This window comes from Martes martes (assembly GCF_963455335.1).
Source record: "Martes martes genome assembly, chromosome: 2".
Lineage (NCBI taxonomy): Eukaryota > Metazoa > Chordata > Mammalia > Carnivora > Mustelidae > Martes > Martes martes.
In genome coordinates, this window is record NC_137889.1 from 102,188,487 (window position 1) to 102,213,809 (window position 25,323).

The 25,323-nt window shown below is 36.1% G+C and overlaps 1 protein-coding gene across 1 annotated transcript in view; it reads left to right on the forward strand.

Moving 5' to 3' along the window:
• BANK1 (B cell scaffold protein with ankyrin repeats 1) overlaps positions 1-25,323 on the forward strand; it is a gene marked incomplete at its 5' end in the record, with an annotated part of 292,454 nt that overhangs the window by 56,444 nt on the left and 210,687 nt on the right. Inside the window, 3 exons of the mRNA XM_080796335.1 lie at positions 6,559-6,713; positions 13,411-13,549; positions 23,275-23,414. Coding sequence (XP_080652461.1) covers positions 6,559-6,713; positions 13,411-13,549; positions 23,275-23,414 — 434 coding nt within the window. The remainder of the gene's footprint in view (positions 1-6,558; positions 6,714-13,410; positions 13,550-23,274; positions 23,415-25,323) is intronic.

Genomic DNA, 25,323 nt, shown 5'->3' on the forward strand with positions numbered 1-25,323 from the left:
CTTTGCATTCAATTTGCTAATATTTTGTTGATGGCGTTTGCATCCATGTTCATGAGAGATTGGTCTATGGTTTTCTTTTCTTGTAATGTCTTTTTATATGTCTTCTCGTATTCTTTCTTTCAACTTTTAAGTATTAGGGTAAAGCTGGCTTCATAGAATGAGTTGGGACATACTACCTCTGCTTTTATCCTCTGAAAGCAATTGTAAAGAACTGGTATATATATTTTTTCCTTTATTATTTGGCAGAATTCACCCATGAACCTATCCGGGCCTAGTGCTTTCTATTTTGGAAGGTTATTACTTATTGATTCAATTTCTTTAATAGAAATTGGCTGTAGACCTATTCTTATTCAGATTGTCTTTCTTTTTGTGTGAGTGCTGGGAGATTATGTCTCTTAGGAATTGGTCTATTTCATCTGGGTTACCAAATTTGTTAACATAGAGTTGTTTATAGTATTCTTTTATTATCTTTATAGTGTCCAAGGGATCTATAATGCAGTCCCCCTCCCCCTCTTTTATTTCTCATATTTCTCATATTTTCTCTCTTTTTTTCTTCTTTCTCTCTGCCTCTCTTGTTCTTTATTAAGCTTGGCTAGAGGCTTATCAATTTGACTTTTTTTTGCAGAGAACCAACCTTTGTTTTTTTAGTTTTTCACACATTTTGATAAGTTGTACTTTCATTTTAATTAAAAAATAGATTTATAATTTCTTTTGAGATTTATTATTTGACCCATGTGTTATTTAGAAGTGTATTTAATCTCCACATATTTGGGGATTTCTCAGTTATCTTTCTGTTACTTATTTCTAGTTTAATCCATTCTGATCTGAAAGCAGACACTATATGCTTTATTTCTTTTAAATTTGTCAAAATGTGTTTTATGCCCCAGAATGTAGTCTACCTTGGTCAATGTTCCATGTAAGCCTGAGAAAAATATGTATTCTGCTTTTGTTGGATGAGTCAGTCTATAGATATTAATTATATGCCATTTATTGGTGGTATTATTGAGTTCATTTATATCCTTACTGATTTTCTGCCTGCTGGATCTATTTCTAAGACAGGAGTATTGAATTCTCTAACCATGATAGTGGATTCAGCTGTTTCTACTTACAGTTCTATCAGTTTTTGTTTCACACTGTTTGATGCTCTGTTGTTAGACCCATGTACATTAAGAATTACTAAGTCTTCTAGGAGAATTGACCCCTTTATCATTATATAATGTTCTTTTTAATCCTGATAACTTTCTTTACTTTGAAGTCTGCTCTGTCTGAAATTAATATAGCTAATCTTCCTTTCCTTTGATTAGTATTAATATTGTCTATTTTTCCCTATCCATATACTTTTAATCATTATGTATCTTTATATTTAAAATATGTTTCTTGTAGAGAACATATAGTTGGGTCTCATTTTCTGATCTACTCTGACAACTCCTGTCGTTTTTTTTGTGCATTTAGATCATTGACATTCAAAGTGATTACTGATATATTTGGATTGATACCTACCTTATTCATTACTGGTATTTTTTCCCCTTGTTCTTTGCCTTTGTTCATATTTTGTCTTCCACTCTTTGACTTTTGTGATTTTAACTGAGTGAGCATTTTATAATGATTCCATTTCCTCTCCTTTCTTAGTATATCTTTTTATCTTAGTATATCTTAGTATATCTCAGTTATTTTTTTCACTTTTTTAGTGGTTTTCCTAGAGTTTGCTATATATATTCATAACTAACTCAAGTCCATTTTCAAATAACACTATACCACTTCACAGATAGTATTATTACTTTACAATAACAAAATAATCCTAGTTCTTATCATTGCTGTCATTCATTTTTATATATACATATACATATATATCATATACACATAAACATACATACTCAAATACAGTGTTGCTATTGTTATTTTGGACAAACTATAATCTGTTAGATCAATTACCAATAAGAAAAATAAATGTTTTTATTTGACCTTAGTTATTACTTCTTTGATGCTCTTCTTCTCTTTATGCAGATCAGAGATTCTGATCTATATTATTTCTTTCTTTCTAAAAAACTTCTTTTAACTTTTCTTGCGGCAGATCTACTAACAACAAATTATCCCAATATTTAATTTTCAAAGAAAGTCTTTATTTATCTTTCACTTTTGATGGATAATTTCATAGCATGCAGAATTTTGTGTTTGTGGGTTTGTTTGTTTTTACTTAAAGATTTCACTCCACTTTCATCTTGCACATGGTCTCTAAGAAGTCAAATATCATTCTTGTTTTTGTTTCTCTATAAGCAAGATTTTTTTTTTCTCCATGTTCCCTTAAGATTTTTTTCTTTATCTTTGATTTTCTGCAGTTTAAAGATGATATCATTTTTTGGAATTTTTCTACTTGGTGTTCTCTGAACTATTTGTGATTTGGTATCTGACATTAAAGTGGAGAAATTCTCAGTCATTTTTCTTTTTCTTTTTATTTATTTATTTGTCAGAGAGAGAGAGAGAGAGAGCACAGAAGCAGGGGGAGCAGCAGGGAGAGGGAGAAGCAGGCTTCCACTGAGCAGAGAGGCTGATGTTGGATTCCATCCCAGGACCGTGGGATCATGACCTGAGATAAAGGGAGACACTTAACCGACTGAGCCACAGAGGCATCCCTCAGTCATTATTCTTTGAAATATTTCTTCTGTTCCTTCTTTTCTTCTACTTCTGGTGTTCCCATTACATGTATGTCACACATTTGTCATTTCCCTCAGTCCTTGGAGGTACTGTCCTATTTTTTGTTTTTGTTTTAGTTTATTTTGTTCCTATTTGCTTTTCAGTTTTCAAGGATTTTATTGGTGTATCCTCTAGCTCAGAGATTCTTTCCTTAGTCATGTCTAGTTTACTAATAAACCCATCAAAGTCATTCTTCATTTCTGTAACAGTGTTTTTAATCTCCAGCATTTCTTTCTGATTCTTTGGTAGGTGCTCCAGTACTCTGCTTATATTACCTATCCATTTTGCCTGGTGTCTACTCTATACATTAGAAACCTTAGCATATTAATCAGAGTTGTTTTAAATTCCCAGTCTTCTAATTCTAACATCCTTGTCAAATCTGGTTCTGATGCTTACTCTTGTCTTGTCAAGTTTTGGTTTTTGCGTTTTGAGAAGCCTTCCAATTTTTCTCAGTAAACATGATGTACTGGGTAAAATGAACTGCTTTAATAGGCCTTTAGTAATATAGTAGTGAGGTATGGGGGTAGGAGAAGCTTTTTAGAGTCCTATGATTAGATCTTAGTCATTTAGAGAACTTATATTTCTGGACCATGAACTTCACAAGAGTTCCTTAGATTTTTTCTCCCCCTTCTTTGTGGCAAGATGGCTACAGCGGGCTATAGTTGGGTACTTCTCTTTCCCAGGTCACTTAGACTCTGATAATACCCCAGTAGTTTAGGCTGTCATTAACCAGTCTGCCCTGAGGACAAAACTTTCTTAGAAAAACAGAGTGCTCTGGAGTATCTCAAAATGGTCTCTTTCTCCCTCCCTCTGCCAGAAGCAGGAGGGGAATTTTCTCCAGTATTTTCTGTGGGCATCTAGTCAAGCTCCTGGAGGTAAATCTCAAAATAATGCAGAGCCCCTACTTTGGCTGGATTTGCCTGCAGTTCTTAACTCTCAGATTTGTCCACACTGACCTTCCATCCATTTGTCCACTACAGTTGAGGCTTCCCTACCCTGGCACTGGTTCCTCGGGTGGTTTTCACTCCTTACTCTTTATAAGTTGAGAGTCCTTGTATTTGTCTATCCCTCTAATTTGGAGACAGCAGTTTATGTTATGTACACCCCTTTCTTACGGATCAAAAAAGAGTTGATTTTTCAGTCTGTTCAGCTTTTTGTTACAAGTGGTGATTTCTAAACCTCCTTATATGTGGAACCTGAAACTAGAAGTCCTATACTTTTTATTTTACTAAATGGGAACCTACTAAATTGATAATTTTGTAACTTGGAATTTTTTCAGTGATGTTTTAAACTTGTTCCTTATAGGTAAATACTCTTTGATGGAATTTTTATTGGCAACAGTATCTTTTTCATAGTACATATTTTTAGTCTAGTCCCTTATTGCTTAGACCACTTCCAATTTTCTGCATTATAAAGAGTACTTCTGTGAACATTCATGGAAATAAATTTTTTTTGTACAGTCAAGATTATAATAAATAAATAAAACAGCTCTTAACCTAATGCCACAGAAGAATTAGCAGAAAACCTCTAGATACTGACATGGTAGAATAACTTCCACCTTCTCCTAAGGTGATTAAATAAAATCAGTTTCCCTGTTCTTTCATCAATTCACAAAATGATTGAGCCAGTTCTACACAATCTTTTACTGTTTTGGTGTGTGCGAATGTGTGTGTATGTGTGTGTGTTTGTATGTGTGTGGGGGGGAGAAAGAGAGAGAAAGAAAATGAAACTGCTAATGATAGTATTTTAAATTGTTAGAGAAATAAGGGCTGTTTTTCTCTTTTTTTCTTTTTTTTATTTAAATTCAACTAGCCAAGATATAGCCCATCACTAGCTTCAGATGTAGTGTTCAATAATTTATCAGTTGCATATAATACTCAGTACTCATCACATCACATGCCCTGCTTAATGCCCATCACCCAATTACCCCACTCCCTCACCGACCTCCCCTCCAGCAACCCTCAGTTTGTTAAGAGTTAAGAGTCTCTCATGGTTTCTCAATAAATGCTATTTTTCATTTCGTTTCAAGGAATACTAGTACTTGGAAGAATTTGGAAATACCAGATATTTTTGTGCTTTGTTCTGTAACTTTCATAGGACAAAAAAAAACAAAACAAAACAAAATAAAAATAAACCCACCACTGTCCTTAGATGTGGCATGGGGATAGCTTCTCCCTAGAGGGCATTTTCTTGTTATTCTGCTTTACTGATAGAATTACCTTATATGAAGATGTAACTTCACTTTTTTTTTTTTTTGATAAAGTATACAGCTGCTTCCATCTATATTGCCTTTTTCCTTTTTGTCCTGTCAGTGTCCTTTTGCCACACACCACTAGGAACACACCTATACTTGAACAATTTGGATTTTTTTCTAGACACCACAGAGAACCATGGGCCATCTCAGTAAAAGTTTTAGAAAAGACACCATAGGATTTAGGCTTGTTGTTGAGTGATTTGAGGGAGGTTTCAAGAAAACAAGGCTTTGCAATAGTTTGCTTGCTCTCAAAAAGCAGTTGTAATTTTTTGATTTGATATATTGACTTTAATCCAAAATTAGGTGACCAATTATCCCCGTATGCCTGCAGCTGAGGGGCTTCTTGGGACACAACATGCTCAGTGGTCAAACCAGGAAAATCCCAGGCAAACCGGGAGGAGTAGGTAGCCTTCTATAGAGGGCAAGCTAAATGAAAAGAGCCTAAGGCTGAAATTGGTAAGGAAGTAATAGCCACTGACAGGAGCTAGGGTTGGGGATGTTTGGTCATTTTTGTGATTTTGGCAATGTTCATGTGTTTGCTTGGGTTCAGAGATGACTACAAAGTGGTCTCATCTCTGACTTGCTCCATCATGGTGACAGAGTAGCCATGTCTGATGTTGCTTTCCTTGGGAGAACACTGGGCCAGCTCCCAGCAACACCAAGGTTTTTATACAGTGTCGGGGCAGTTTCTAGCTGTCAAAGGCTGTTTTCCTTTTTTCCAGTTCTCCTCCTTGTGGATTTGAGGGATACTTTTGGAGCTGACCTAAGTTTATACATGTGATCTAGTTGTTAGAGACTTGGTTTCAGCCTCATTGGTCTGTATGCTAATGAGGTGCTTTAAGCTTTGAAACATTGAATAATGAAACAATTATCGATCATCCTTAACACAACTTTTTTTTTCTTCAATAGAGAAAAATGTTTTAACAATTGAGACCAAATGCTAAGTTACTAAATGTTAAAACAAAAAGAAATCAAATATTCTTTTTCCTTGAGATTCAAAACTCATATTAACATATTTCACTGTTCTTAGTTGTACTGCCATAAAGAAGCCCAGCCTATTTGATATAGAACAAACATACTTTTCACAGAGCATATAAACATTTGAATGAACATTAATATTTACTACTAAACCAGTGTTGTATAGAAATACCAATTTATTTAGTGATGTTTGCCAGTTGTGCTTTTTGTTTTTAAAAATTAGAAATATATTTAAAGAGTAAATAATTATTTTGATTTAAAATAAAATAAATTTTCTTAATTACAGTAATGGAAAAGAAAGAGTTTCATTTTTTCAGGTTTGCTAATTTAATATCAAGAAAAAATATTAAATGGTGGTTAGATTTTTTTGGAAGAAAACCTTGAACCACTAAGTGAATATATATAGTTGGTATAGTTTACTCATAAGGTTATAATGCTGGTTAAATTGTGAAGCATTATTTTAATTATTAACATTCAGTATCTTAAACTCAGTTCTGTTGCCCTATATATTATATTAATTATTTAGCAGTTAGTCTTTATAACAATGGTGGAAATAATATAACCTCAGTTATGTTATAATCATGATATATATAATCATGATATATATAATCATGAATTCATGAATTTTTCTCTAGATTCTGAAGACTACCTTGAAGTCAACATTCCAACAGACCTAGGAGTGGAACATTTGGGGGAAATAAGTAAGAGAAAGGAAACTAAAGAATTATCAAAAGCTTCAAGAGACACCATACCTCTGGCAATGGTACTTCCTGCTGAAATTCCATGTGAGGTGAGTAAGATACCTTGTTATTTAAGTGGCTGACTCTATTGTTTTCATAAATATTGCATTTCACTAGAATGTAAGCTCTAACATAGCTGGACACTTTTTTTACTTTGTTCATGTCTATGTCCTCAGAATCCAGAGCAATATCTAGTAACTAGTAGACATTTGATAAATATTTGTCAAATATTTTAATATTGGAGAATATATGAAAGGCTAATTTTATCAGGTGTTATTTGACATATTTCCAAAAGATATATAATTGCTATATATATGTATCAAGCCACTTTTTAAAAAAGTTGGATTCATATAAACCAGATCAAGGATTTTATTTTTATAAGTAGAAACACATTCTTGAATAGAATTGGAAAATACTCATATTCTAGGATCACCGATTTTTCAACTCTTAAACATGTATTAAAGGCCTACATTATTAAGTGGAAATATAAGATATAGAAGATATAAAATATAAGATATATAAAATATAAGATATAGAAGGTCCTTTCAGGAATAAAAAGGTAATGCAGCAGGGGATGGAATGTGCATTTCTGAGAAGGACTATATGAATGCATGTCTTTCTCCTAAGTCTTCATTGGAATGAACTACTAAAATAAACATACTGGTAGAACTTGACCTGAAACTGGGTCTACATAATCTCCAGACAATAGAAAGATGCTGATCTTCAGTGTCTGTGGTGTTCTTCAGTAGAACAAGCCAAAGATACAGGAGAGTCTTGGAGGTTGCATGAAAGGGTCCTTCTGGGAGAACCCAGTGGATTTATGCCACAGGTGACAGGGGCTGCATTTGTCTAGGAGGTGTCTTTGGGAAGACACTCTCCTGATTTTGCTGGAACCAGCAGTCCTGTGCAGTTGGGCAAGGTTTAATTTCTTCATCCCCAGACCCCACACTTAGGCAGAAGAATCGTTGTTTTAAGCTATTATGCTGTCAATTCCGGAGAGACAAGAACTTCTTCGATGCTACCTTAGAGACTCTAAGAAACTAAACTGGTCTGGTTTCAGGGAACCGACACAGGTGACCAGGCGGAGGAAAATTACAACTTACATGCCTGGGAAATGTGAGGGAGGGAGGCTAAGCAATCAGAACTGGTGACTCCTATTGAATCAGAAACAATGGAAGAGACAGAAATAAATAGAAAAAACTGTAATCAACAGGAAATGAGAATTGTTTTCAAGTAGGTAAAATCAACACAAAAAAGGGGGGAAAAAAACCCTCTGGAACTAAACATTACTCACCAAGAACTCTGCAATGGGTCTGCATAGCTGTTCTGAACAAAACCTACAACAGTAAATTTGGAAGAATGTAAAACCTGCCCCCACTATTAAATTTGCCAAGAAATTGAAGTGTAAAAATTAAACCCCACTATCTTCCAGGCTGAGACAGCTCACTCAGATGGTTGGGTAGGATCTGGTTTCTTTTAATAGCAGAATCATGGGCTGTCTTCTATTGACATGGATACAATTCTTTCAGACCCTTGGAAGTTAAATTATTTCAATTTCACATCTCTCTTAGGTACCCCACTTTTTAAGAGTTGGAAGGTCATTCAAGATTATTTTAGTGTCAGCCACATGCACTAAAAAATTCAAAATGAACTGATCCCTGGATGAAAAATAGTTACCCCAGTCAAAATCTTGTATTCCCAGAACCTAGATCTTAGTGCACTCTGAGTCCATGTAACAATGGCTAAGTACCAAAGGAGAAATCATTTGTATCCAAATGAGTGAAAATCATTTTTCAGATTTGCCAGGATAACTTTCAGTCTGTGTCAGCTGTCTAAAAGCAAAACCCATGAGCTTACTCGTTTCTGAGACCTCTTCCAATTAATGGGTGAGTAAAGATCACTGAAGAATAGGACCTTGCCTCCCCATAAGTGAGACTTGAGACTTAGCCATGTCTTAGAAAATCTAGACATTTAGCGTACTAACTTTGCCAGTCATCAGGTCTTAGATGATACATGCCTCTTCCACACCCAGCACCTCCGAAATCTAGTGAGTTCCCTTACAGTTTTGTGTTGACATCATGCTAGCCCCGAGCATGGTAGGAGTTCTGTATAGTGACATGACTTTCCTTCTCTCTGACCAAGGGGGAGTTAATCTGCCTCTTGCTATAAAATTGCTTGGATCTGGACCTGCCTCTTAGAGAAGTTCCCTCCCTGTTCCCTAATCTGTTCTGAAGAATCGACATTACCTGGGGCAGCAGGTAATGTTGCTGCTGCTTTTGACCCAGGAGCCTGGAAGTATTGATCCTTCCACGTAGTCATCCTTCCCAGCCTCGATCCTTCCCATGGATTTTGGATTTCCTAGGTCTTGATAATGTTGTGCCACTTTAGAAGCAGAGGAAATATATTTTCTTCGACACTGTTTTTCATGGGCTAGTGAAGATACGCCTCAGATGTTCTTTTTATGTAAGTTATTCCCTCTTTGAGAGCTACCTGGATAAGTCTTAACAGCTTAAATCTGCTACTTAATTTGACCTCTTCTTTTACCTTTTCTAGGATTAGCATTCTTTGCTATATTTTAGTGCCTTCATTTTTTTTTATTATGAGCCAGCACATTTGTTTTTCTAGTATATTCCTTTTGATTCTGTCTTGTGTAGTAATTGATCATGAGAAATAGGAAGTCAATGAGTTCTAGGCCTGCCAAACACATTCATGTAAAAATGAGTCCGTTCCAACTTTATATCCCAATGAGAAATCCACTTGGGAGGCATTCTTCCTCTGGAATAACATCTAAACCAGAACTGGACCTGCTCTATTTACCAGCTTCTCTGTGCTGTGTATTACTACAAAGTCAAGGCAACCCACGGAATGGGAGAAGATATTTGCAAATGACATTTCAGGTCATGATCCCAGGGTCCTGGGATCGAACCCCACGTTAGACTCTCTGCTCAGTGGAGAGCCTGCTTCTCCCTCTCCCTCTGCCTGCTTCTTCCCCTGCTTGTGCTCGTTCTCTCGCTCTCTCTCTCAAAGAAATTATATATATACACACACACACACACACACACACACACACACACACGTATATATATATATATAAAAAATGCCTGAATCCTATCCCCAAAGATTCAGATATAAACACTCTGGGTTATGGCTTGGATATTGGCAGTTCTAAAAGCTTTCCAGGTAATCCTGGAGGTGAGAATTAACAGCCAAATTTGGAACAATTGCCAGAACCTAATCCTCGCTGTGTTGTCATGGGTCAGATAGAGGTCAGCTGTAGGAACCTGTGCAGTTCTGGCTTAATTAAATCCATGGAACTATGATTGTTAACCTCATGCCTATTGAAGTAGGCATGGATACATGAAGAGAGCCATTGGTCTGTGCACAAAAGTCATGATGATCCACTGGGATAAAAATCCTTTGTTGCCTGCATATAATATACCCTTAAAGCCTAAAGACAACAACCCTAGCAGAACCAGAAACTTCACCATCTGTATGTCATATTATAGACCAAGTTCTAGTTCTTTTGTTTAGGTCTCAAGCTTTGTGACCAATGTCACAAAACTTTAGACTTTGGAAGTGATGATTATCAGAATTCTTTCTGTCTCTGAATATTCAGAACCAAATAAGGGATAAACAGATGAGTCAGAAAGATTGAGAGCAAAATAGCAGCTTCATAACTGATAAAACCAAATTTATGATTATTTGAGTGTCTAGTACTTTCTCTATTGAATTAAATGTACCCACACAATTATATTTTTAATTAACATGTTCATAATAGTTAAGGGCAAGGCTGGATAATGCAGGCCTTGCTTCCTAGAGCAGGCCGCTTCCTCTGTGGAGATGCAGGAAACAGATGAAGCTGTGAGTCCTGAGGAGTGTAAGGAGTAGAGTTGGGCATGTTGAGTTTTAAAGTGTTGTGTTTTAACAGGCTTATTCCATCTAAATTTTAAAAATACGTACAGATTGCCTCCTATGTACATAATTCTTGCAAGATGCCACAAAGATATGAAAAAAAATTAAAAAATACTGCAGGATTTGAAAATCTAGCTGGGAAGCCAAGACAAAGACACGAGTAACTAATTAAGAGCAGAGGGTATGACTTAGGAAAGAGGAGTATGGGTGTGAAATGTTCCACAATTCCTCTGAAAGTTATTATGGGCTGAAGTTTAAGGAGAATTTATGGAGCTTATGAAACCCGAGTCAGACCTTGACAGAGAGAAGTATAGAGAGACAGAGGGAGAGTAGGAAATAAATGGCATGCCAACATTATGTACAAATAGACCTGGTGCAAAATGAAAATGTAGAGGCCCTTGTTCAAATTAATAAGCACTTTAAGGCAGTGACAGCAGAACATTAAACCCAGTGCAGGGCCTTCTGAGTAGAGGGCCTGTGTAACTGCACAGGTCATACACCCATGAAGCTGGCCCTGGGTACAAATGCAGATGTCAGTGCCTCATTTGGGGTGGTCAGTATGCTTGTTTTTTGTTTAAAACTGTCCTTTGGAAATGGTTGAAAGGTGGAGTCCTGCCCTTTATTAAGGCGGGAATCTGATGCATAAGAAGCAGCCTGTGTGAGCCTTCCTGAATGAGAATGAGTTAGCTAGGTGAATAAAACATTGAGAGAGGTTGCTTAGGCTTACTAAGTTGGGGAGGGGAGGGGTCAAAGTTAAACGAGGCATACCTGTGAAAGAGAGCTCTGAGGAACTTTGAAGCAGAGGATCTTGGGGATCTGGGCCAAAGTCAATCGGAAGTCATTAAAGATTTGGAATAAGGTGACAGATGTGAGCAACAAAGGAACTAAAAAAACTGGGCTAAACATGAGGTCCTGTGAAGAGGACGTATCAGATGTGAGGAACAAGAGGGGCTCACGTTCCTGACCTCAGGGGTCACATGAAGCAGTGTCTTGGTGAGGCATAGGGAAAGAAACAGGGAGACACTCTCGGCACGTGGGAATGTGTGTTAGCTGGAATAGTGGGCATCTTTCCTCCATTTGCAATGTAATTGATGAAGAGAAATTTAGTTTAAAATATCCTTCAGACAAATATTTGGGAGCACTAGACTCTGGTGGAAAAATTCCTGAAGTGGAAGTGCATCAGCTGAGCCAGTTCTGTGACATCAACATATTCATAGAGACCCTTTGGCACAGAGCATTAAAGATACAAGTTTTATCTGTAAGTGATTTATGCTTAGAGAGATAACTTTTTTTTTTTTTAAAGATTTTTATTTATTTGACAGAGATCACAAGTAGGCAGAGAGGCAGGCAGAGAGAGAGGAGGAAGCAGGCTCTCCGCGGAGCGAGAGCCCGATGCAGGGCTCGATCCCAGGACCCCGGGATCATGACCTGAGCCGAAGGCAGAGGCTTTAACCCACTGAGCCACCCAGGGGCCCCGAGAGATAACTTTTAAATAAGAGAACTTTGAAGTTAATGACTTGGGTAAACACAGTTTTGTAAGAGTATGTAAATGAGGTTTCTGTTTATTTTGTGAGAGACTGAAATTTAGTTTGACTTTGAAGGTGATATCGGAGATAAACATAAAAATGGTATTTTCATTTTGGTCATTTTGAAGGGTTAAACAGCACAATGTAGAGTATAGATTTTGATTTAGATAGTTCTGATTAATCCTCGGAATGTAACTCTCTGTATTAGCTACCCTATTCTTAAAAGAGAAAACTAATAGCCTTCCATTTTTGTTTCTGTGTGTGTATATTTTGATTAGGATTAAAGGAAATATCCTTCTATTAAAAGTGCTTCACATAATTCCTAGTATAACATAGATACTTAACAAATATTTATTCCTTCTTTTTCCCTGTATTAATGTCAATCTTTTTATCCCTAATTATTTTTTCTGGATTTTTTTCCAAAAGAGTTTTCAAAAACTTTCTTGCCTTATGTACAGAGATTTAGCTTTTTGACCTCAATAAAATCTTGATACTTTTAGATTTATAACCTTTATCAACTCAGTAACCCTCACAGATACTCATCACAAATAAAGAGTAACCAGAGAACCTCTGTTAGGTAAGATTTAAAACTATTGGATGTTTAAAATATTGGACATTAAAACAGATATCTAAAATATTAAGAGATGGGGATGCCTGGGTGGCTCAGTTGGTTGGGCCTCTGCCTTCGGCTCAGGTCATGATCCCAAGGTCCTGGGATTGAGTCCCGCATGTGGCTCCTTGTCCAGCAGAGAGCCTACTTCTCTCTCTGCCTCTGCCTGCCACTCTGCCTGCTTGTGCTCTCTCTCTGACAAATAAATAAATAAAATCTTAAAAAAATAAATAAATAAAATAAAATATTAAGAGATCCTAGAGCTAAACTTATTCAGCCCTCTCATTTATAGATAAATGTACCAAGTTCTAGAAGAGTGAAGGAAAAAAGATTTTAGGAAAAAAAGGATTTGGTTGCAAATTACTGTTCCCTGGAGGTCTGTGAAGTGATGCTTATTGCCCTGAGAGAGGGAGCCTAAAGAACAGGGAAGGCTCAAGACAAAAAGAGAGCAACTGTGTCCTCACTGTTTTTTCAGTTGCCAAAGATGGGAATGAAGACAAAATAGACACCAAGTTGATAAAGTTAAAATGTAGTGAGAATCAACATTTACGTATTTTATTTCTGAATATAATTGAAAATGTGGACATGGTGGAAGACAATTATCATGCGCAAATTCTGTCATTAATAAATATAATGTGTTCTATTGGTTAATATAAACCTTTTCAAGACCCTAATTGGGTAATATTTTTTATCTTACAGAATCCTGGTGAAATATTTATTATTTTGAGAGATGAGGTCATTGGTGATACTGTGGAGGTTGAATTTACAACAAATAGTAAACGCATTAGGACACAGCCAACCCGTTGGAATAAGACAATCTGGTGTATGAAAGCTTTAGGTAAGAAACTTTTTTATGCATTAATAAATATAAAACATCATCCTGAGTTTCTTTCAATAAATTTATGATAAATGGTTTCACTTCCTTACAGAAACTAAGATTGTTCTGCAGGTGCTTCCTGTGTGTAGCTTTCACATACCCAAGGTGGTTATTAGTAATCTGGATTCCCAAAAGTATGAATGTGTAAATTATGAGAAATTAGCTTGTGGACCATGTGGTGAAATGACTGCCTGCAATAGCACATCATTTTAAATATGTCAGCAGAGACCCTTTAATATATATAAGTGATTAAATATGAAACTAAAACTATATGCTTTATTCTAATAGGATTAATGAACATTTGGATTTTGGTTCATGAATGTTATCCTTTCCTTTTTTTTTCTTCTTTTTTTTTTCTTTTTGCCAAGCTTGTGAATTTGGATGCTTTGGAAAGCATAATTCTTTTTCACTATTTATCATCATGGTACATTTCTATATACAATCTTCCCTCTTTTCCTTATTTAATTTATGAGGTTAACCATTTTATTATCCCCCTTTGCTTGCAGCATGATAATGTAGCAGATTTAAAATTCCAGATAGAATAGCCACACCTGCCACAATAATTGTACTAAAATCACAGTCTACTATGTTAATTTCTGAATGTTTTGATATAAAGGTAGGACTACTTCGTTTTTGAATTTATGATATCATTTAACAATCAGAGAATAAAATTACCTTGTGAAACTTCTTAAATATGAAATTTGTAAAATTTTTTACCAAAAAAGTACACAATCTTTTTTTTTTATTTTAAGATTTTATTTATTTATTTATTTAAGAGAGACAGCGAGAGAGGAAATATAAGCAGAGGAAATGAAGAGGGAGAAGCAGTCTCCCCACTGAGCAGGGAGCCCAATTCAGGACTCAAGTCCAAGACCCTGGGACCATGACCTGAGCTGAAGGCAGATGCTTAACGACTGAGCCACCCAGGCACCCAAAAGTACACAATCTTATGAGTCTATAAATGTAGTAAAAACATTTAAAATTAAATACAATGTGAAATTCATCCTGAACTTTTTTTTTTCTTTTGGAAGGTAGCTATTATGAAGCCCATTTACAGAACATTTACAAGCATTTCTATTGTGGTATGAAAAGCATGCATCTCCTCTATGGATTTCCTTGCACAGGTTAGGTCAGAGTTGAATTATAGAAAGGGAAGGACTGTATACCAGGCACTTACAAACATTTCAGACACTGTTCCCTGTTAAGGGCAAGGATATGCAGAAGTGAGATAAGAAAGAACTTTGTCTCTTTTCTTTTTCTTCCCAAAGCCCCTTATTTACTTGTGCCACATTTTAAAATGATTTAATGAACATTAATTTCTAACTAATTAGTTTTCAAGTTTAAACTAAATCTAGTTAGACTAAAATTGCTACAGAAAAATCAATATTGCAAATTAAGAAGTACTTAGATAATATTTCCCAAATAGCAAATCAAAGTGTCAAGTAAAATTATTCACATTAAGATTATATGTTCAGGGGCGCCTGGGTGGCTCAGTGGGTTAAAGCCTCTGCCTTCGGCTCAGGTCATGATCCCAAGGTCCTGGGATTGAGCCCCACATCGGGCTCTCTGCTCAGCAGGGAGCCTGCTTCCTCTTCTCTCTCTGCCTGCCTCTCTGCCTACTTGTGATCTCTGTCTGTCAAATAAATAAATAAATAAATATCTTTAAAAAAAAAAAAAAAAAAAAAAAAAAGATTATATGTTCAGCTTACCTGTAGCTAAAAGCAATACAAAGAACAAATTATGTCAAAAATTCAAATGTTTTTCAGAAAAGCAGAAAACTGATAGTCTATACCTTTCAAGATATGCCAGGCCATATGCTATGTGATTGAACAGCACATTTGTAGTAAAAAACAAATAAACCACTATTTACCAGTTATGCTATTTAACCCTTCCTACTCTTATTTTCAGTTAATATGTTCTGGAAATTAATGAGAAATTTTCTTACCAAGTGTAGGAATATATAGGATGGTTCCATGAAAGTGTGTGGGACATGCCTCCACAGAAGTGGCCCCAGAGTCTTATTTTTTCTGCCTCATACTACTGTTTCTTAACATTCTCGTAACCTTAGCAAGAGCTACATTTTACATTATAACTCAGTACATACTCAGAAATATACAGTTAAAGCGGAGGTTTAAAAAGTAGTCATGAGAGTAACAGTTTTAGCCTTGATAAGTAAAGAACTTGGAAGTTGTCACTCCTACTCCTACAACAAGAAAAAGCTAAACAAACTGAAAATCAGTGACTTTTCCTGAGCTCCTCAGAGAACTAAAGTTGTGGGCAAACCACTATCCCAGAATCTTGAAAGGAAAGTAAATCAAAAGAGTGACATCTAAGATCTGCTTGGCTGGAGCAGAAGTCACTGGTGCCATAAAGTGGTAGGCACACTTAAATGGTAATTTTCATCAGTTACTAAGGGTAGAGTGTGAACTAGCTCAAGAGTAAGAAATTCCTGAGCGCATCCCTAATTTTGATGGAGTCACCTCCAGGAATCTTACCAGGTTCACATAGTGAAGCTCTGAGGAAGATCTTCTAGAGGCTCTGCCAAGGATAGAGGAAAAATAATCATGGTGAAATACTCCCCGTATAATCTCCATAGCAACAGCCTACTCTTCAGGGAAACTACTTTACCAATGCCTTATCCCCGCTGGGGAAGGATATCTATCCCGTTGTAGCCCCCTCTAGCTTTTCTCTCTCACTTGGGGTGGGGAAAGAAATTCATACCACAGGAGAAACACTTGTGAAGGTGACAGCCTAGAGATACCAGCCCACTTGAAGACCAAGATTTAATGACAAGAAATGATTAGAATGCTTCCCCCCACCCCAACCTGACCACCACCACAAAAGGGTCTGAGTATAATGGCAGAAGGCTACAGCTGGAAATACTGCAAGCTGCAGAACCTTTCTGAGGAGGAGTAATTAGGGAAGCCAAGGTCAAAAGCAAAGACAAAAACAAGGATAATAGAGGAATTTGAAGCCTCTGGCTTCTACAGCTATAGCAAACATGAAATATGGCTCCTCTCTCAGCCAGATCACTATTAATTCTCTCACTACATGCCTACCTACTTCAGTTCTTCTACCTGACACAGCATGTCTGGTTTGCAACAAGAAATTGTAAGACACACCAAAAAGCAAGAAAAAACAGTCTAAAGAAAAAAAGCAAATATCAGGCCAGACTTAGATGTGACACAGATGTTGGAATTATCATACAGGGAATTTTAAATAACTATTATTAATGTGTTAAGGACTATAATGGAAAAGTGAAAAACATGCAAAAACATATGGGTAATATAAATAGAGAGATAGAAACTATTTCTTTTCAATGCTAGTCAAAACCAACTCAGCTGTAACCATGATATGTTAGTGGGTCACAAATCATAGGTGGAGAACTATGCTTTATAGGTACACTGACCAATGTGGCCACTAGCCACAACTAGTTATTTAAACTTTATTATAATTAACTGCAATTTAAAATGAATTCTCTCAGTTGCACTAACCATATTTTAAGTGCTTCATTAGAACATATCCATCCTCTTGGAAAGTTCCTTGAACAGCACTGAACAGCACAGTATATAACAGAGTTCTTTTTTCTCTACACAAGTTGTAGAATAAGAGAGTATCCAGCATGCTCTTTAAAGGCTAGTGATTTGTCCAGAATCTTTAGTGTAGCCAAGGAAACAATTAACTAGTGGACAAAAGAGCTGTTTTTATTCTGTTTTGAGCCATTTACTGGGTAACTTTAGACAAGTCCCAATAGTGCCTCAACTTCCTTGTTGATAAAACAACTTCTCTAATTACATTTTAAATACTTATAGACATTTGGAAATAAGAGAGATAACATACAAGACAACCCTTAAATATCCAGCTGAGGAATAAAGGGTTAATCTTTCCCTCTAGTAATTCCTTTAAACATAAGGAGTGGCTTTTCTGGAATACCTCACCCTCAGCTTCCAGATAGGGTATGATAAACCATTTAAAAATTTATGGGGTGGGGGGCACCTGGGTGGCTCAGTGGGTTAAGCCTCTGCCTTCAGCTCGGGTCATGATCCCAGGGTCCTGGGATTGAGGCTCTCTGCTCCTCGGGGAGCCTGCCTCCTCCTCTCTCTCTCTGCCTGCCTCTCTGCCTATTTGTGAGCTTTGTCTGTCAAATAAATAAATAAAATCCTTAAAAAAAATAGAAATAAAAGTAAAAATTTATGGGGATCATCTTTCTAAGTATTGTACTCCTTATATTGCATCTTGTTTTCTCTCAGTCCTCTGTTTATATCTCTTGATATGAAAGCCACCAAATTTGTTCATCCACCTTCACCTTTGGGGAATCATGTTCAAGAAAGCTCCTAATTCTATGTTATCTCATATATAATCCCTGAACTCATTGGTGATTTCTAGGGGCAGGAAAGATCTTGATTAATATCCCACATTATCTAATAAAAGTCTATACAGGGGCACCTGCGTGGCTCAGTCAGTTAGGTGTCTGCCTTTGACTCAGATCATGATCCTGGGGTCCTGGGATCAAGCCCCGCATTGGGCTCCCTATTCAGTGGAGAGCCTGCTTCTCCCTCTCCCTCTGCTGCTTCCCCTGCTTGTGCTCTCTCTCTCTCTCACTCTGTGTTAAATAAATAAATAAAATCTTTAAAAAAGAGAGAGAGAGAGTCTATACAGATTTAAGTCTCTAAAATTTTTTTTCTGTACTTCTTTGAATGCCAAGTTAAGATGGAAAGATCTAAAATCAAAGTGGAAACATACTAGGGATCCTTCCCCATTACAGATACATCACGTTCAAAAGATGGCCTCCATCTTTCCAGTCTCTTTCTGATGTAGAAAAATTGCTCATATGATTTGATTTCTGATCATCTGGGTCATTATTTAATCAGCCATATTACTCAAAATGTGGTTTTCTTTCTGTAAATACTCTCTTGTGCAATAGCCAGAGCTTCGTGTACTAAATCTGGCTGGTATTGAGGACTGGTATGGCAGCTTCACACTATTGTCCCAGAGCAGAATTATTTCTAGTCACCATTCCATAGTCCCTAGGGTATAGCCATAATCATCATGGAGCAAGATGGCTTCTATGACCCTTACTATCACTCCCAAATTTTGAGCAACCTGATAAAGCAGTGGTTTTCTAGCACCGTCTCTGATTGCAAAAGTCAATTCTATGCATCTCTTCTCTACTTCATATTCAGTGACATTACCTCGTGTATTAGTCTCCTCTGGCTGCCATAACAAAATTCCACAGACTGGGTGGCTTAAAGGACGGAAATTTATTTTCCTCACATTTCTGGACACTGGAAACCTAAGATCAATGGGCAAAAAGCTGGTTTTTGGCAAGATCTCTCTCCTTGGCTTGTAGATGGCTACCTTCTTGCTCTGTCTTCATATGGCCTTTTCTCAGTGCATGGCACTTCTGGTGTCTCTTTCTCTTCTTATATGGATACAAGTCCTATTAGATAAGGACCCTACCTTCTGACTTCAGTTTAACTTTAATTATCTCATTAAAGGTCTTATCTCTAAATATAGTCACCTTGGGGGGTTAGGGCTTCAACAGAGGAATTGTGGGGTAGAGGGAACATAATTCAGTCCATAGTCTTTGGTTACTTGAAATCAGCCATGGTGGAAGTATATATGCCACAGAAATTGGCAAAAACTATAAATCACATCTTTTTTATTTTCTCTTTGGAAAGTCAGTTTATCAACACAACACTGGGATAAAGAAGGCTTTACTAAATTGAGAAGGTTTCTACAAGACACATTTGCTGGTATCCCATTAATCAGAGCATAATCCCAAGGTTATGTCTAGCTATAAGGAAGAGCAGAAAATCTAGTCTTTTTAGTTAGATAGTCATGTGCCCAGCAAAAAAAATAATTAATTAATTAGTTAAAAATCAAGATTCTGTTTCTAAAATGAGAACAAACTTTGAGATAGGCAACTAGCATTCTCTTTTAGATAATGGTACCTCTTAAAACCAACTAATAATAAAATTAATTAATTTAATTATGTAAAATAAAACAATTATTCCTTATTATTCCTTCCTTTGAAGAGTTTCTTAGTCATTTTAAGTGTGTGTAATAATACTCAACACTGAGGCATGTCACATACTCTGAGACCTTCTTACAGTGCTCAGAGCTCTCAGATTTTTCACCACCCAACACAACTCTTTGCTGTATTAATGTTCTTTTTAAATGTATGTTTCTTTCTAATTTTGGTAACAATTCAGAAAAAAAATCAAAATTATATTCAAGTACAATTACACCAACCAGTGAAGAAATCTTAAGATGCTCTTTTTCTAAATGGTATCTTTCCCTTCTCACGTACTTCCATAGCTTAACCTGATTTTTTTATTTGACAAAATATCCTCTAATTCTGTCTTCTTTTTTTCTCAGATTAATAAATTCATACACCTATAGTTACTTTGTTTTCTAAAAAACATACCTTTCTAATGGTATCCACAGTTTTATTACTGATAGGAACTGCCTTGTGCTAAAGGAATTCGAAGTTACTCAGGAACTTGCAGTGGTCTCTGCTTATGCCAAAAGTTATGAAAATACACGTGAAGTCTTTAAACTAGAAATATCAACTAATATTTACTCAGAAGGAAGATGGTATTCCTCTGGTATGTGTAGCTCAGCCAGAAAAATACTTTGCACGGCAGGGGGACAACCAATTAAAAGTTGAAAGAAATGTAAAAATACCCGCAAAGATATCCTGGATAATGTAAATTATAATTTCATATTTCATTAAAAGAGTCCAAAAAATACTTTATTTAGGGTGTGCCAATTATTATGCTTAACCTACATAGATAAGTAACAACAACTGATAAGAAGGTTTTCTAACTATCATAATTGAGAAGAGCAGTTTTAATATATATTAAATTGTTACCAATTTTTAGGCATGACCAAAGTTTTGAAGCCACCAATATTTATTTAATAATAAAATAATGTTCTAATCAAAAGAAAACCATATTGCTTTCAGTTCCCATGGAAACATTAGGTGGGTTCATGTAAGGTTTACTATGTGATAAAAGGCTAAAGTTGGTTGATAAAGGAACACAGCTTCGCAGAGAGTGGAAATACAGAAAGAAACAGCTCTTAAGTTATTGGATTTGTGAAATACCTATTTTTAAAGAATTAATGAAGGTAATTCTGACTATTCAAAAACACTTTAGATCATGTTTTCCATAAACTGTTTTAGTCTGTTGTCCCTCATCTGGAAGGACAGACCACTTAAATCCCAGAGTCAGTGCAGGTTGACAAAGAATTTTAAATGGCCTGGGCCTTGAGATTTGAAATTTGAGTAGAATTTCTTTTTTGCTGTTTCTCCTCTATAAGTTTGCTTTCTTATGTATCTGTGTTTGATGTGGGAAAGAAGTTCCATCTTCTTACACTATAAGCCTTTTTTCCTCTCCATTGCTGACTCTAATACCATTGCTTGGTTTGGTGATCTTGACTTATACTTGTGTATATTTCCAGTGTTAAATGTTACTTCCTGACTTTAGATAACAAGTAGAATTCACTTTCCTTCTCTTCTGAGTCCTTAAATTAATTGGTTTTTATTTTTATTAAAGAGCTATAAAATGTAGGTACATTAATGACCACACTCAAAATAAAATAATGCTCAAGTGGAACAGGGTGCTGTTTATGAAAAGACCAATTCAACAATACATATTTAAGGAGGGCCTCCCAGCCAGATGAATCCATAAGGAATCTTCCAAGGTCTTGATTTAATAACCGACACTCAACAGATAAGAAAATGTATACAGCAAAGACAGTACTTCAAAGGACATCTCTTGGGAAGATTATTCTAAAATCAACATCATTATCAATAGATCTAATGGTGCAAGTTATCAAAAATAAATCAGTTCATTTGCTTTCAAGTTAGATTTTAAAGAATTAGGATATTTTAAGTATCCTATATCAAAGAACTACCAAGCAAATATTCTCATCTTGTATCTCTCATGATTCATCACCCAGCTTTCTTTCAGAAGGTGATCATCCCATTGCAAACTCTAATCTCTTTTCTGATAAACAAAATCGATATCTTCTTTCAAAATCATCTTTCTAGGGACGCCTGGGTGGCTCAGTGGGTTAAGGCCCCTTCCTTCAGTCCAGGTTGTGATCTTAGGGTCCTGGGATCGAGCCCCACATCGGGCTCTCTGCTCAGCGGGGAGCCTGCTTCCCCCCTCTCTCTGCCTGCCTCTTTACATACTTGTGATCTCTGTCTGTCAGATAAATAAATAAAATCTTTTTTAAAAAATCATCTTTCTAAAATCTACCAAAATTTATTTCCTTTGACTAGAGTAACTCCAGAACTCTCTTTACTATATGTGGGCAGCTTCAGCTGATGAGCTGTACTTCTGTTGCATTTTCTCTTACATTATCTTCTGGATGGACTTATTTTGGGAGGAGAGAACTTTTATACATATATATTCTTTATAATACAGGTTAGGTGTCTAGTCAAGCAATATGGAAAGAGAAAATTACAGCTTCTTGATCTACTTAAGCTTAAGATTGCTTTTGTTAGCTTTAAATCTCTCTGAGCAAAATTATAAGAGGTCCTTTAATCTCTTCAGGAGATAAAGTAAAATTAATGCTTAAACCTTAGAAACTTTTAAATATTCAAAGCTTCATCAGGTGCCTGAGGTTAGAACAGGTTTTTATGATCTTGTACCAAATGGCTTATAATCCAACCCCCAGATGTCTGGGTAACAGTTTTCCAGGAGAATTTGGGAAATATCTCCATGACAGAGAGTCAGAATTTTTTTAAAGCAAATGGATTTCAAGGCTTAATTTTGTTTACTTTTGTTACAATAAAACAAAATAACTTTCTTACTGAAATGATTTTTTATTGTTATTCCTTCATATCGATCCCAAAATTCCTAGGAAACTCTAACTCTGTTGTTATGTTAATGCAGAATTCACAAGGCATCATATCAGTCACTTCGAAAAACTTGTTCACAAAAAGGGTTTTGATGAGGAGTGCCTGGGTGGCTCAGTTGGTAAGGCAACTGCCTTCAGCTCAGGTCATGATCCTGGAGTCCTAGGATTGAGTTCTGCTTCGGCCTCCCAGCTCCACAGGAAGTCTGCTTCTCCCTCTGACCTTCTCCCCTCTCTGCTTTCTCTCTATAAATAAATAAAATCTTTAAAAAAAAATATGGTTTTGATGAATGTATAGTCTAAATAGTACTTAAATAGCAGGGTATTAAACCTCACCTTCCCAAGTTTTTCACTGTAATCAATTTCATAAGAGTTTGCTAATTTCAATCGAGTCCTATTCTTTCTCTTTCCAAATACAACTTTGAGAAACTTGCCTATAATAAATGAGAATTCTCTTAAGGTTATTAACAGATACACAACTTTAAATGAATGATTGTATCCTTCTAAATTCTAAAGTATTATGTAAAGACAATTATAGATTATACCAAAAAAAGAGGTTTAGTAGTAGGAAAAAAGGATTTAGGGCTTTGCTTTTACCATAATTTTAGCATGTTCCCATCTTGTAAGGTTTTAATTAAGTCTAAAATTGTACATTATATTCTTTGGATACGAAGGATAAAAAAGAAAACATTTAGTGCTAGAAGTCAGTAAAATTGTTATGAATTCTTAAATATTCCTTCATATTCTCTAAAAGATACAAAAACAGGATACATGCATTGCATACTCAGCTCCTAACTCTTGTTTGCGTTTCCAAGACTTTCCTGCTGGCTCTGTCAATGTCTGCGTGTACTGCGATGGAGTCATTAAGGCCACAACAGAGATGAAATACTCTACAATAGCAAAGCCTATGGAAAACCTACTGGGAGTGGCACATCCAGGAGACAGTGTGTGCCAGGTAGGTGGATCTTCCCACAAAGTTGGTAACAAGCCAAAGAGCCAATGCTGGATAACAGAATGCATGCTTTGGTATAAAGTCTGAATGTTGGTTGAATAAGAGTGAATTACGCATCAGTAGGGAGGGAGGAAATGGACTTCTGTGGTGCAGAGATGCAGATGAATTAGTTTGCTTAACTTAAAAGTCATTCCAGTTAATGTCACTGGGAGACAGGTTCTCCGTTACAAAATTGCTTTTGTGCCAGACTCATTTGAAAGCTGCCACAGAGCAGATAAAGAAAGACAGAAGGATTAGGCTGAACTCTTGAGAAACAAATACCCTCTTTATCCAGACCTGGATAGTGCAAAATAAAAGGTCATTGAGGTTCAGGAGTCAGACAAACCAAGAGTACTACCGAAAAGGGAGCCCAGGGCACTAATCTAGGAATTGTTATTTTCGTGTGGAAATTTCCAAGCTCAGTGTGTTTTTCTTTGTTTCATTTATTCCTGTTACCCGAAAGTGAAAATTATTGCTTTAAATTGATAGTGTTTATTAGGAATTCCAGAACTGCTCAGATTTTCAGGGAAGTGAGCAAAGAGGCATTTGCAAGCCCCAGGTTCTTTCTCTAGTGTGACAAAGCATTATTCAGCAAGGCAGACTTGGTGAGGAGTTTCTAGTTTTCTCAAAAGGCCTCCTTTGAGGCATTTACAGGCAAATGGAGATGCTGCCAATGCCTTCATCTGTAGAGAATGCAACAGTTGCATTTTGATTAATCTTAAACCATTGGTTTGACTTCTGCATTTTTTTTTTTTGTTACCTGACCCACTTTCAAAAGAAAGTTGTTTAATGTGGAATGTTTATCCTTTATGTGCTTATTTCATCACATTTTCTCATTTCTTTTTAAAGCTACTTAATAATTAGATTATAACCTTACTGAATTGCCTTGGGTTTCTGGCATGGACAGGGAGGGTAAAAGGGAGTAAAAGTGAAAAAGAGGTAACTAAACAATGAGATCTTCAAATTTACCACAAAACACTCTATAATGAAATCATCAATGATAGTATGGCTGACAGGTTGTCACGAAGCCTTAACTGTTTAAACTAGTTTGAAATTGGAAGCTTTGTTATTTATTTTGTGTGACACGTTTTTCTGTTAGAACAATGGCAAAGTTAAAAATGTCTTAGAGAAGGTTCAGGAAATAAAGTACCATTTGTCAAACTGGTGAGTCTGAGGACATTTGATAAAATGTCCATATTGTAATTGCAAAGCAAAAACAAAAGTATTAGCTTGAAATACAGATTGTTTCATTTTATTGTGACAAGTCTACCTTATCTTCCACTTTAAAAATTCCATTCATTGCAAAAAGATTAATAAAAGTGATATATTGCATTATCAGTATTCAGTTAGCATAGAAGTAAAGCAGAACCCCCAAACACATTTTATGTGGATTTTACCTTTGTGGAGAAAAAAACTTTCATATGCAAGAAGATTAAATATAATGTATGACTCGGACAATTTTTCAGAGTGCTTTATTATGCCAAGTCATGGTTTGTTTTACAGCTTTGAGTGAATAAAAACTGTTTTGCATCATTTTCAGATAACTAGAAAATGCTTTTCACACTCAGTGTCAGAAAAGAGAGGTGAGAAAGGCTTATGATTACATCTTAGGGTTCTCCTCTTCACCTGTCCCTGGTGGCCTAGCATAAGGAAGGATGCTGGACAGTCACAGCTTGATTCAGGCTTTTACTCAGGGGAGAATCACTTTGAACCTGAGTGAATACTGAGAGGTACAATTACTCTAACTTGGTGACAGCAGACCACAACATGATAAGAAGAGACATTAAGAGATTTAGTTTAATCTGTACAACTCTAGATAGGCTTACGAGTTTTGCTACTGTCGTCAGGGGACGTGGACGTGTCATGAAATTAG